The sequence below is a fragment of the Mauremys reevesii genome, linkage group 9, assembly GCF_016161935.1.
Source record: "Mauremys reevesii isolate NIE-2019 linkage group 9, ASM1616193v1, whole genome shotgun sequence".
NCBI lineage: Eukaryota > Metazoa > Chordata > Testudines > Geoemydidae > Mauremys > Mauremys reevesii.
This window is the reverse complement of record NC_052631.1, coordinates 6,371,342-6,384,758: the sequence shown is the minus strand read 5'-3', so window position 1 is coordinate 6,384,758 and position 13,417 is coordinate 6,371,342. Positions and strand designations below refer to the sequence as shown.

The following is a 13,417-nucleotide window of genomic DNA, read 5'->3' as shown; positions in this document are numbered from 1 at the left end:
TCCTGAACTGAATTAATATTTGTGAAGCAACATCACTGCTTTACCATATGCTTCATCATAATTATAGAAGTAGCTCCATAGACCCAGTTTCAGAAGCCCAGATTTAAACAGTGATCAAACCAGACACCTGGCCTCCCAAACTGATAGGCCCACCATCAAGAACGTTAGGAAAAGATGACCTTTGAAGTGAGGGAAAGTTAATCCGATACCATGATCTGGTAGCTGTGAATTCTGGTAAACAGAAAAGTCTGCATGTTGCATAATCTTCATTTTGCTTAAACAAGAGTGTTAAAATACACAGCCGCTGCAGCACTGGAAAGGTGGTTTCCCATGATGTATATCTTTTTGCAAAAATCCATTTCTGTGTCACTCAGGATTGCTTGGTGCACTGCCATGCCTGGAGTCACCTAGGCACCAAAGGTCAGAAGGGACCATTATGATCATCTAGTCTGACCTCCTGCACCAGGGCCGGCTCCAGACCCCAGCGCGACAAGCACGCGCGTGGGGCGGCAGTTGTCGTCAGGGGCGGCAGATTGGGCTGGCGGACCTGCCGCAGTCATGCCTGCGGGAGGTCCACCGGAGCCCCGGGATGACCGGACCTGCCGCAGGCATGACTGCGGACGGTTCGCTGGTCGTGCGGCTCGGCTGGACCTCCCGCAGGCATGACTGCGGCAGCTCAACCGGAGTCGCCGGACCAGCCAACTGTCCGCAGCTGCGGGAGGTCCAGCCGAGCCGCGCGACTAGCGGACCCTCACCAGTCAAGCCAGCAGGAGGTCCGCTGCTCCCTGGGCTCCGGGGCGTCTCCCGCGCATGACTGCTTGGGGCGGCCGAATATGTAGAGCCGGCCCTGTCCTGCACAATGCAGGCCACAGAATCTCACTCACCACCCCTGTAACAAACCCCTAACCTATGTCTGAGTTATTGAAGTCCTCAAATGTGACATCAGCCTTCCTCAAGATTACATCACAATCATTGGGAAGTTATTTGCTCAACAATTATCCCTTCCAGTTGGGGAAGTCACATATTATGTGAGACATCTATTAACGTTATGGCCTAAATTTTCTAACCTGGGTGCTTATATTTAGGCTCCTAAATAAAGAACTGATTTTCAGTGGTTTCGCACAACTGCCCAGCTCCTACTGAAGTCTGCAGGAGCTGCAGGTGCTCACCATTTTTGAATATCATACCTCTTCTGCTTAGATGCCTAAACATGGATTTAAAAGACTAACTAATTACCCAATGCTGAAAATTTTGGCCTACGCAGTGTTAATGGCTATACTTGCAATAAATCTGTTTCTTGCAACTACCATGAATAAAAAACTAAAGGGAAATCGTCAAGTACTTAAACCCCTTGATGCTCCAGTGAGTAGTTTCTTTTAAACCACCTAAAGACTTAACAAGACTTACAGCAAATATCTATAGATTTCTTTAGTCTTCATGTAAAACAGGGTTTGGTTGGAGGGAAAGGGGTTTGGGGTGAGATTATATTCTCCTGCCGCCTCAAAATCCCAGATACACTCGTTCATAAAAAACAACAAAAGGAAAAGTGGCTGGCTCACTACAAAAGCAATTTTCCCTCTCTTGGTATTGACACTTCCTCATCAATTATTGGGAGTGGACCACATCCACCCTGATTGAATTGGGCCTGTCAACACTGGTTCTCCACTTGTGAGGTAACTCCCTTCTCTTCATGTGTCGGTATATTTATGCCTGCACCTGTAATTTTCACTTCATGCATCTGAAGAAGTGGGGTTTTACCCATGAAAGCTTATACCCAGATAAATCTGTTAGTCTTTAAGGTGCCACTGGACTCCTCGTTGTTTCTGTGGATACAGACTAACACAGCTACCCCTCTGATACTTAACAAAAGGAAACTGAGGATTCCCAGACCAATGTAGTTTCATTATGCAAGTGCAGTAATCTGTGACAAATAATCTACATAACTTGAAAAGTAAATTTATTGACATGGAAAGAACAAAGTTTAAGGGCTTATCTACCTAGTAGGTTAGTCCACGCTAGAAGGATGTCAGGTTTAGCCTGTGGCACTCTAACCGGCCCGCATGGACCCTGTTGGTGCACATTATTGTAGTACTGTTTGACACAGGAGGACATGAACACGCACTAGTGCATACCAGCAGGATCCCCACAGGCCAGTTAGTGCACAGTATGCTAGTCTGCATTAGAATGTACACCCCTCCAGTGCAATGGACTACACCATGTAGACAAGCCCCAAGATATTATTTTAAAAACTTCCCTTTTGTTTCCATTTTTGTTGTGACAGTGCCCCTTTGCAAAGAGGAAAACAGTAAAACCTATGAGAGCCATTTGTTATTGTTATACATTATGGGGCAGATTCCTGTATAAGATCTCAACAAAGCATGTTGCACCATGACTCAGTGACAAACTGGAAAACTTTTGCTTATCTCAGCCCAAGACACAATCCTGTTGCTCTAACAGAGCCTCGAGGAGGCTAGGTCTGTCTTTGGGTGTGACGGGGAATACTGGGGGCAGATGCCTGTTGAAACTTTGCTTATACAGGAAGGTATCTGACGTAGCTCTCCAATCAGCTTAAACTTAGTGTGGCAAGGCACCTTCTCAGTCTCCCCAGACTCCGCTGCTTTTAGCCCTGGTGAGACAGGCTTGGGTAATCTGGTCCCCCTTGGGACACAGGGGAAGTCTGCTCCCCGTATCTCCACCAGTTCTTTTTAGAGTATATTTCTCCCTTGTGGGAGAGAATACTGCCTCTCCTCCTGGTGAGGCTCGCTGTCTTGCTGCTCCTAACCTCCTGGCAGCAGGGCTCATAAGAACATAAGAAAGGCCGTACCGGGTCAGACCAAAGGTCCATCTAGCCCAGTATCTGTCTACTGATAGTGGCCAATGCCAGGTGCCCCAGAGGGAGTGAATCTAACAGGCAATGATCAAGTGATCTCTCTCCTGCCATCCATCTCCATCCTCTGACGAACAGAGGCTAGGGACACCATTCTTACCCATTCTGGCTAATAGCCATTTATGGACTTAGCCATCATGAATTTATCCAGTCCCCTTTTAAACATTGTTATAGTCCTAGCCTTCACAACCTCCTCAGGTAAGGAGTTCCACAAGTTGACTGTGTGCTGCGTGAAGAACTTCCTTTTATTTGTTTTAAACCTGCTGCCTATTAATTTCATTTGGTGATCCCTAGTTCTTGTATTATGGGAATAAGTAAATAACTTTTCCTTATCCACTTTCTCAACATCACTCATGATTTTATATACCTCTATCATGTCCCCCCTTAGTCTTCTCTTTTTCAAGCTGAAGAGTCCTAGCCTCTTTAATCTTTCCTCGTATGGGACCCTCTCTAAACCCCTAATCATTTTAGTTGCCCTTTTCTGAACCTTTTCTAGTGCTAGAATATCTTTTTTGAGGTGAGGAGACCACATCTGTACACAGTATTCGAGATGTGGGTGTACCATGGATTTATATAAGGGCAATAATATATTCTCAGTCTTATTCTCTATCCCCTTTTTAATGATTCCTAACATCCTGTTTGCTTTTTTGACCGCCTCTGCACACTGCGTGGACATCTTCAGAGAACTATCCACGATGACGCCAAGATGTTTTCCTGACTCGTTGTAGCTAAATTAGCCCCCATCATGTTGTATGTATAGTTGGGGTTATTTTTTCCAATGTGCATTACTTTACATTTATCCACATTAAATTTCATTTGCCATTTTGTTGCCCAATCACTTAGTTTTGTGAGATCTTTTTGAAGTTCTTCACAATCTGCTTTGGTCTTAACTATCTTGAGAAGTTTAGTATCATCTGCAAACTTGGCCACCTCACTGTTTACCCCTTTCTCCAGATCATTTATGAATAAATTGAATAGGATTGGTCCGAGGACTGACCCTTGGGGAACACCACTAGTTACCCCCCTCCATTCTGAGAATTTACCATTAATTCCTACCCTTTGTTCCCTGTCCTTTAACCAGTTCTCAATCCATGAAAGGACCTTCCCTTTTATCCCATGACAGCTTAATTTACGTAAGAGCCTTTGGTGAGGGACCTTGTCAAAGGCTTTCTGGAAATCCAAGTACACTATGTCCACCGGATCCCCCTTGTCCACATGTTTGTTGACCCCTTCAAAGAATTCTAATAGATTAGTAAGACACGATTTCCCTTTACATAAACCATGTTGACTATTGCTCAACAGTTTATGTTTTTCTATGTGTCTGACAATTTTATTCTTTACTATTGTTTCAACTAATTTGCCCGGTAACGATGTTAGACTTACCGGTCTGTAATTGCCGGGATCACCCCTAGAGCCCTTTTTAAATATTGGTGTTACATTAGCTAACTTCCAGTCATTGGGTACCAAAGCCGATTTAAAGGACAGGTTACAAACCTTAGTTAATAGTTCCGCAACTTCACATTTGAGTTCTTTCAGAACTCTTGGGTGAATGCCATCTGGTCCCGGTGACTTGTTAATGTTGAGTTTATCAATTAATTCCAAAACCTCCTCTAGTGACACTTCAATCTGTGACAGTTCCTCAGATTTGTCACCTACAAAAGCCAGCTCAGGTTTGGGAATCTCCCTAACATCCTCAGCCGTGAAGACTGAAGCAAAGAATCCATTTAGTTTCTCCGCAATGACTTTATTGTCTTTGAGCGCTCCTTTTGTATTTTGATCATCAAGGGGCCCCACTGGTTGTTTAGCAGGCTTCCTGCTTCTGATGTACTTAAAAAACATTTTGTTATTACCTTTGGAGTTTTTGGCTAGCCGTTCTTCAAACTCCTCTTTGGCTTTTCTTATTACACTCTTGCACTTAAGTTGGCAGTGTTTGTGCTCCTTTCTATTTGCCTCACTAGGATTTGACTTCCACTTTTTAAAGGAAGTCTTTTTATCTCTCACTGCTTCTTTTACATGGTTGTTAAGCCATGGTGGCTCTTTTTTAGTTCTTTTACTGTTTTTCTTAATTTGGGGTATACATTGAAGTTGGGCCTCTATTATGGTGTCTTTAAAAAGGGCCCACGCAACTTGCAGGGATTTCACTTTAGTCACTGTACCTTTTAACTTTTGTCTAACTAACCCCCTCATTTTTGTATAGTTCCCCCTTTGGAAATTAAATGCCACAGTGTTGGGCAGTTGTGTTCTTCCCACCACAGGGATGTTGAATGCTATTGTATTATGGTCACTATTTCCAAGCGGTCCTGCTATAGTTACCTCTTGGACCAGCTCCTGCGCTCCACTCAGGATTAAATCTAGAGTTGCCTCTCCCCTTGTGGGTTCCCGTACCAGCTGCTCCATGAAGCAGTCATTTAAGGTATCGAGAAATTTTATCTCTGCATTTCGTCCTGAAGTGAAATGTTCCCAGTCAATATGGGGATAATTGAAATCCCCCACTATTATTGTGTTCCTAATTTTGATAGCCTCTCTAATTTCCCTTAGCATTTCATCATCACTATTACTGTCCTGGTCAGGTGGTCGATAATAGATCCCTAATGTTATGTTTTTACTATAACATTTATATATTTACCTTCTCTCTCTTCTCTCCCCCATCCTTCCTCCCAGGGGAGGGTTTTAAAAGGTCTCAGGCAGCCCTTAGTTGGGATCAGCTGATCCTAATTAACTTCAGGTAGCTCCCTCTCAGCTGATTCTAATTGATACCTTGGTAACCCCTTCTCAGCTGAACCTGATTGACCCGTAGTTACCCCCCAGTTGATAGGGAGGAGGGGCCTTTTAACCCTCTGAGACTGGTTTCTACCCCTCCCTTGTAGCTGTCTGCCCTGAGTTTATCACATTAGCTAGGTGGGAGAGACCTGTTCTAGAAAGAGGTTGTGTCTTTTTAGCATGGGCCTCGGGCCAGAGTGAAGTAGAAGTCAGGTAACGGTATAAACACTACGATGTGTGGGTCTAGGGTGACCAGATGTCCCGATTTTATAGGGACAGTCCTGATATTTGGGGCTCTCTCTTATATAGGCTCCTTTTACCCCTCACTCCCATCCCAATTTTTCACACTTGCTATCTGGTCAGCCTATGTGGGACAGAGGCAAATGTATTCAAGGAACTCTTCCCATTTCACTGGGGTTCAAAGACAGAGGTCCCTTAATGGCCTGTTTGCTTTACAAGAGAGCAAGAATGGTTGTGACTAGGGTACAAATTTTTATAGTAAGTTGTTTTTTAAATCTTAGTTTTGAAGCCAAAAAGCAGTGCGTCTGGGAACCCCTCCATAGAGAACATCTCATACTGAGGAATTATTAGGTATTTTTGAGCATGGCAGAACTGCTACCTCTGCTAGTGTGACATGCTCTATACAACTAACACCACGAAGCTCCTGAAGTAAATATCCGAGCTTTTTCAAAAGCTGCCAGTTCACTGAAAAGTAGAATACAACAGAAAATTACGCTGCTAGAATAGAAGTACTTGTGGCACCTTAAAGACTAACAAATTTAATTGCGCATAAGCTTTCATGGGCTACAGCCCACTTCATCGGATGCATAGAATGGAACATATAGTAAGAAGATATGTATATATATATATATATATATATATATATATATATATACACACACACACACACACACACACACCTCTACCCCAATATAATGCTGTCCTCGGGAGCCAAAAAATCTTACCACATTATAGGTGAAACTGCGTTATATCGAACTTGCTTTGATCCACCGGAGCGCACAGCCCCACCCCCCAGGAGCACTGCTTTACTGCATTATATCCGAATTCGTGTTATATCGGGTCGCGTTATATCGGGGTAGAGGTGTATATACATACAGAGAACATGAAAAAGTGGAAGTAGCCATACCAACTGTAAGAGGCTAATTAATTAAGATGTCAACTGTCTAAAATGGGCCATCTTGATTATCACTTCAAAAGTTTTTTTTCTCCTGCTGATAATAGCTCATCTTAATTAGCCTCTTAGAGTTGGTATGGCTACTTCCATCTTTTCATGTTCTGTATGTATATATATCTCCTTACTATATGTTCCATTCTATGCATCTGAAGAAGTGGGCTGTAGCCCACGAAAGCTTATGCTCAATTAAATTTGTTAGTCTCTAAGGTGCCACAAGTACTCCTGTTCTTTTTGCGGATACAGACTAACACGGCTGCTACTCTGAAACCTGTTAGAATAGACTGATGCAATAAATACAAAAGTGTTTTCTGTAACTCATGCCAAAATATTTCATACAACCAATGGTACACTTAATTGTAAGTATTTGTTAGAGAACTAGACCTGTTAAGCACAGTTTGCACAATCATATGAATCATCTTCGCAAAACTCATGAAAGATAACCATCCCAGGCACCGGCTCTGTGGGCCTAGCCTCTCAACTATGGGAATCAGTGCAAACAGATATTATTTACCCTGGTTCAGTGATGGGGGCGTAGTTTGGCAAATGTTAAATATTTATAAGAGTCTTACTCTGTGAGCTGTGATAAGCATTACTCCCACTTACCGGACTGTAAAGTTGATACCTCTTCACTGTTTATTACAGTAAACTTAATGTTGTGACATTTATCATCACCTGCAGCAGACTGCCCCTTAGCAGAGGCTATCCAAATGTTTCACCATAAATACTATGCACTAGAAAAAAATCCAACGCATCTACACCAAGAAGTTAAATCAAAAATGCCTGACATTGAGCTAGGGGTCAAGAGATTTTTTTTTAAACCTAATACAGAGGCAGATTTTTTCCTGCGCTATTTTCAATATGCAATAGTTTAAGAGATGCATCCACTGTACTACTGCTGGGCACAATCCTTCTCCCTTTGTCGTCAATGTCAAAACTACAAATAACTTCCAGGGGAGCAACACATGCTCATTAATTGTAACTCATGTGACATTAACAAATATGTCATTTTCAATGCCCCAAAAATTTTACATTAATCAATGCACCATTCACACAGCTTGTTAGCAGCTTAAACCAGTGAACAGCTCACCTTGAATCTGACCAGAAGACAAGTGACTGGTTTTCCTGGCATTTGCTGCAGGCAAATCCATACTAAACTGCTCATCAGTCAAGTATTTATCTGCTCTGTCCCGGTTGGCAGGACACTTGTTCCTTTTCTTATGTTTGTGCTTCCACACCTCCTCTTCATCCTTTTCTTCAGACCCAGAAGATTTCTGCAGAGAAGTGCCTTGGGTTACTCTGCCACCCAAGGCATCACTCACTTTTAACAAGTCAGTTGCAGGTCCATGCTGTTTTACATAAAAATCTTCCTCTACTTCAAGGTTCCCTTCTCGACCAATGCTGGGATCTCTTTCATGAGGCCGTCTGTTAGCAAAGACTTGGCTTTTATCTTCATTCAGTTTCTCAAAGCCTACAAGTGCAGGCTGTTCCAGCTGAGATGTTTTGATTGGTGAATAGCTATGTGCATTCAAGCCATTTCTTGCCAGAGCATCTCTCATCATGCCTCTCTTCACAGAGGGTTCTACATCCAAACTGGAGTCATTGAGGCTGCTCTCTTCTAGCTGTATCTTCTGGGCAATATGATTTAAATAAGATCGGAATCTACCGCTGTGGTGCTTTTGTACAAGCCTGGCATAAGCATTCTTCTGGGGCAGAACAGGCTTGCTTAATCCATCTTTGGTAACTTGGGCAGAAGCACCTTTCACATATTCCAGCTGATCCATATTCCAGTCATATGCCCAGACTTTAATGTGTTATAAACAAACACGGGGGAGGGAAGGTGGTGTTATTGTCTCAAAACAAAGGATCAAATAATTGATTACATTAGCAAAGACGTGAAAAAGTTTATTGAACGAGGATTTATTGATCTTTAAAAAATTCCAAGGTGATGAATAGTTCAGATTTTACTGTAGTATTACCATATCAGAAGCTACACTATATTAAAATTACTATCAGTAATCCAGGAGTGATCAAACTATGGTCTGCAGACCATATCTGGCTATAATCCATCCAAAATAGAGACTTGGGCCAAATGATTACATTCCAATTCTGAATGATTCCTTTAATCCTCTCTTCCTTGCCCTTGACAAATCTTGGCAAATTAGGACTGCAACCGATGGACGTATTAGATGTATCAGAAGTAAAATTTGATCATGTCCGTGTCAGTCTCTCCAAAAATAACTGCATCCTTACTGAATTGTTTAGATGTTTCAACAACAAGGACATATCTCTTGTCACTTTGTTTCCTGTAAGCAAAAAATAGTTTCTTATTTTCTACTGTGACTGACAACAGGTAGGTCTTTGAAGCCACACTACAAGAGGGCTTTGCTTCAGATTCTAAGACTGTCCACTCCAGTTTATCTTTCCATATATAAATTACTTTCAGTACAGTAGGCATATAGTGAACTCACTAGTAGAACTGAACATCTTGCAAAAGCTCATCAATTTTTGGTGTACAAGGTAGATAAGCTTGTTGTTTTCACCATGACTAATTTCTCTAGAAGGCATTACTACCTCCACTTTGAGGGCAGCAAGGTGAAGTGTATAAGGATCAAGTATCTTTCACTCTCATTTCAGCTGCTCTAGCTTCTGAGAAGCAGAAGTGAAATAGAGTCGAGTATGTTTCACCAAGTTATTACTGACAAAGCTATAGGCAGAGACATGGTAATATCATTAATTGGTATAATGCCCAAAGGCAAAGTTCAAAGCCGTAAATGATATAATGGAGCCCAACACTGGAACATCTCCACAGTGTTTGCTGCATTCTGCAGAGTTCCAGAAAAAACTTATATTTTTTTTCTTGACATGGTATTTAACTGTTCCAAATCAAACTATAGCAGCCACAAACATGTGACCTCACCTGAACTATTCATTTGCTGAGGTGTGAATTTGACAGCCTAGCTGGGACCACTCATGCTAAAATTGGCAAATACTGGAGTCTAAAAAAAACAAACAAACAGATGAAGTCATGAACACTGTCTTTATGATTTTTTTCCCACACCTCTTTCCACAGTATAGGGCTCTGCATGTGTGTTACCCAGAGCAGGACTTTCTGGGCACAAAGCTTCAACTGAAAAAAAAAATGGGTTCCCCCCTCTCTCCCCTCCATACTGTAATTTTTCCTCTCAGTTGCTCATCCTCTTCCCCACCGTAGTAGTTACAATGAGGATAGGCATGTTGGCTTTTTCTTCTTTCTGCAAGCTGCTGGCACACACAGTACTGCTTAGGCACAAGGTGCCCAACAGGGACTAAGGTTTGTGGGACTAGGTTTCTCCACAGTGTGCTTACTTATGCCCTTTCAGAGTAACAGTACACATTGCAACTTGGTTTAATTAAGAAATTGAGCAAGTATGTGAATAGTCTTCACAATGCAATACAAAGTGAAAATAAATCCCCGCATAAATGGGAAAAATTCCCTGTGTTGTTTTGCATCTCTTCCTAAAATTTTCCATTTACCCTGGCATAGGTAGGCTTTTCTATTTGACTGCAAGATTATCTTACCACCAGAATTATAAAAACCCTCAAAAAGGTAGGTCTACACCAGTGGCAGTCACAAGGTTATTACATGGGGGTCATGAGCTGTCAGCCTCCACCCCAAAACCCCCTTCACCTCCAGTATTTATAATAGTGCTAAATATTTTTTTTAAAAAGTGTTTTTAATTTATAAGGGGGGGCACACTCAGAGGCTTGCTGTTTGAAAGGGGTCACCAGTACAAAATTGTGAGAAGCACTGGTCTACACTGCAAGAATTAGTGAAAAATCTTATAAATTCCTTAAGATGTTACAATTCCTCATCAGCGCAGTTTTCTCCTGTCCTTGCTTATGAGTACTGGCAGAGACTCAGAGCTCCCCTGCTTGAGATGCAGTTAGAAGTGGGCAAGAGGGGTCAAGAGCATCCCCAGTTCCAGCAGCCAGGAGGGAGAGAGGAAAAAAGAAACATTTTGCAGAAGGCAGGTGGGAAGACTCCTCCACGTCTCCCAGCAGCCAGGCAAGGAAGTTCCAAACTTAATTCAAAATGAAAGTTGCAAAGGTTATTTTAAAATAATGGGGGGGGGGGGGGTGTACCACTACTGGCCTCCAACATTATTGCATCCAGTTATGAACACAAGATTCTTACAATAGCATCAGTAAAGGGTTAAAAAAATGTCCATTGCATATTTTCAGCAATGCAACACACTAATTACAACAAAATACTGGGCATTAAAGATTAAAGCTCTTTAGCTTCATCTCTATATTTCATGACTGGGCTGGCTAAGTGGCTGTGGACCAATCCCTTAACTTCTATGGCTTGGCAGTAAAGTAGGGATACTACCACCTTATGTGGGGCAGTAATGAGTGGAAAGCGCTTTGAGATCCCAAGCTGGAAGGCAACAGGAAAAACTAATAATACTTTAAGTCGCAGTGAGTTAAAAGGAACCCAGCAAGAGCGTCCCTTGATCAAATTTCATCTCGGAAACAGGTAACTCGTTGCATTTGCCCACGCGAACAATGACAAGCGATATCCACCCATGAGAGCGTGTTGGAGCAACACGCGTCGCGGGCCCAGGAGCTGGATAACCCGAGTCTGTAAGGATCGCACGTTGGGTGACAGCGCGCGCCCGGCGCCGGGCCAGCCCGGGGAAAGCTCGCGGGACGCTTCGAAGCCGGGGCAGGTGGCTGAGAGCTCCGCCTCGCCGGGCTGCTGGGCGGGGGGGGCGGGGCGGGACACGTTCCCCGGCTACCGAATGGCCTCGGCCCCGCCAGCCAGACCGGGGCAGCGGGGCCGGGGGGGGCCGGACAGGGGCCGAGCAGCGAGCGGGACCCCCACAGCTCGGAGCAGCAGGGAAGGGGCGGCCCCGTTCGGAGCCAGCGGCCTGGAGCCCAGAGCGCCCCGGAGCCAGACACCGGGGCCCTGGAGCCCCGCCGGCCCCGTCACTCACCGGCCAGGCCGCTCCCCCTCCGCGCCGTTTAAAGGTCCCAGCTGAGCTGAGCGCCTCCCTCTCTCCTTCCGGGGCAGAGGTCGCCTACGGGCCGCAGCAGGGACCAGAAAGCCTCGCGCGCGAAGCCCACCCCATCCTCGGGGGAGGGGGAGGAGTCACTCGGCCCCCTGCAGCCTCCCCCACCCCCATGAATGAGGTTCATGCTCATCCTCCACCTATAGGTGTCGCCCAGGAGCTCAGTGGGGCCCTCACCCCTCCCAAGTGTGGGGAAGGGATGCTTATCCCCCCACACACCCAAAGGGGGGGGGGTTCAGTGGGGGAGTCATAGTCACCCAGCTTGTGTGGGGGGGGTAGTGAGGTTCCCCCCACCCCGCCTCCCCACATCCAGCCCCATCACCACACACTCCCCTCCCCCTTCCACACACACTCCCACCTCTCCACACCCAACCCCATCGCCCCACACTCCCCTCCCCCTTCCATACACACTCCCGTCTCCCCACACCCAGCCCCATCACCCCACACTCCCCTCCCCCTTCCACACACACTCCCGCCTCCCTATGCCCAGCCCCATCGCCCAACACTCCCCTCCCCCCTTCCACACAAACTCCACCCTCCCCACACCCAGCCCCTTGCCACACACTTCCCCCTACCTCCACACACACTCTCCTCAGGCTGCGGGCTCTTGGCAGGGAATCTTTTCAGTGGAATTTCACTGGGCCACTTTCCTGCTCCAGCCCTAAATGGCAGCATGGGGATTCCCAGCCCGTGAGCTGCAGAGATCTAACAGCTGGTTTTCGCTCTGTTTGGCTTTGCTGCTGTCTCTTGCTACCAGCTCTCAGACACAAGAGAGCGTTATTCAGAAATCCTGCTAGGGGAAGGTCTTTTGGGCAGGGCCCATCTTTCAGTTCTGGGTTTGTACAGCACCTAGCACAATGGGCTGCTGGTATGTGAGCGAGGCGCCTTGGCACCGCCACAACACAAATCACCACCACCAAACACTGCTGCTCGGCAAAGTGTTCTACAAAACTCATCCATCTCTTCCACCACCTCCCCGTGGTGAGCCACCCCCTCAGCCTCCCTGCCCTGGGGCATGAGGGCCATGCAAGCCTGTCCTCGTGCCATTCTGAAGGATAAACGTCTCAATTATTTCAATAATCGAGAGACTATCTAAGGGCAGGCCCAGTGGGTTGTGGCTAGTGCACTCCCTTGCCACATGAGAAGTACAGATGAGAAGGCCAGCCCGAGTCCCTTACTCCCTAGCCTCCAAAGGGCTCAGAATGCTGCAGAGGGTGCCAACTGCAGGGAGGTGGAGGCCTCACATCATGTTGCTCTGAAGCAAGTTAGGCAGCCAAGATAGGATGATAGGCTCCAAAGGGCCTTCCAAGGAAGGTCACCAGGGATGTAGGGATAAATAAAGGGCAGGCTCATCCTGAAGGTGTGAGGTTGGAGGGCTGGTTCTGGGAGATCAGGTTTAGGGAGCATGTGGGAGGCTTTCCTAGGGTAAAGGAGAGGCGTTAGGTTAAGGGTGTGTTGTGTCCTTGCTCTTACTACATGGACATCTGGGTTCCAAATAACCATGTTATGGTTCACAGTCATGCT

At 45.3% G+C, this 13,417-nt stretch overlaps 1 protein-coding gene across 7 annotated transcripts in view; it reads right to left on the bottom strand.

Annotated features, from left to right (window-relative positions):
• DIS3L2 (DIS3 like 3'-5' exoribonuclease 2) overlaps window positions 1–11,939 on the bottom strand; it is a 267,821-nt gene extending 255,882 nt beyond the window's left edge. For 2 of the 7 annotated variants that reach the window (XM_039488730.1, XM_039488732.1), the window contains exons 1-3: window positions 11,819–11,878; window positions 9,760–9,838; window positions 7,930–9,145 (exon numbers count right to left, since the gene is read on the bottom strand). In XM_039488730.1, the coding sequence (XP_039344664.1) occupies window positions 7,930–8,623 (694 nt within the window). In that variant the 5' untranslated portion in view covers window positions 8,624–9,145; window positions 9,760–9,838; window positions 11,819–11,878. Of the gene's footprint in view, window positions 1–7,929; window positions 9,146–9,759; window positions 9,839–10,665; window positions 10,904–11,289; window positions 11,743–11,818 lie in introns of those variants that run through there. The other 5 variants (XM_039488733.1, XM_039488734.1, XM_039488735.1 and 2 more) reach the window with 5 other exon arrangements.
• Between the last annotated feature and the right edge of the window lie 1,478 nt (window positions 11,940–13,417).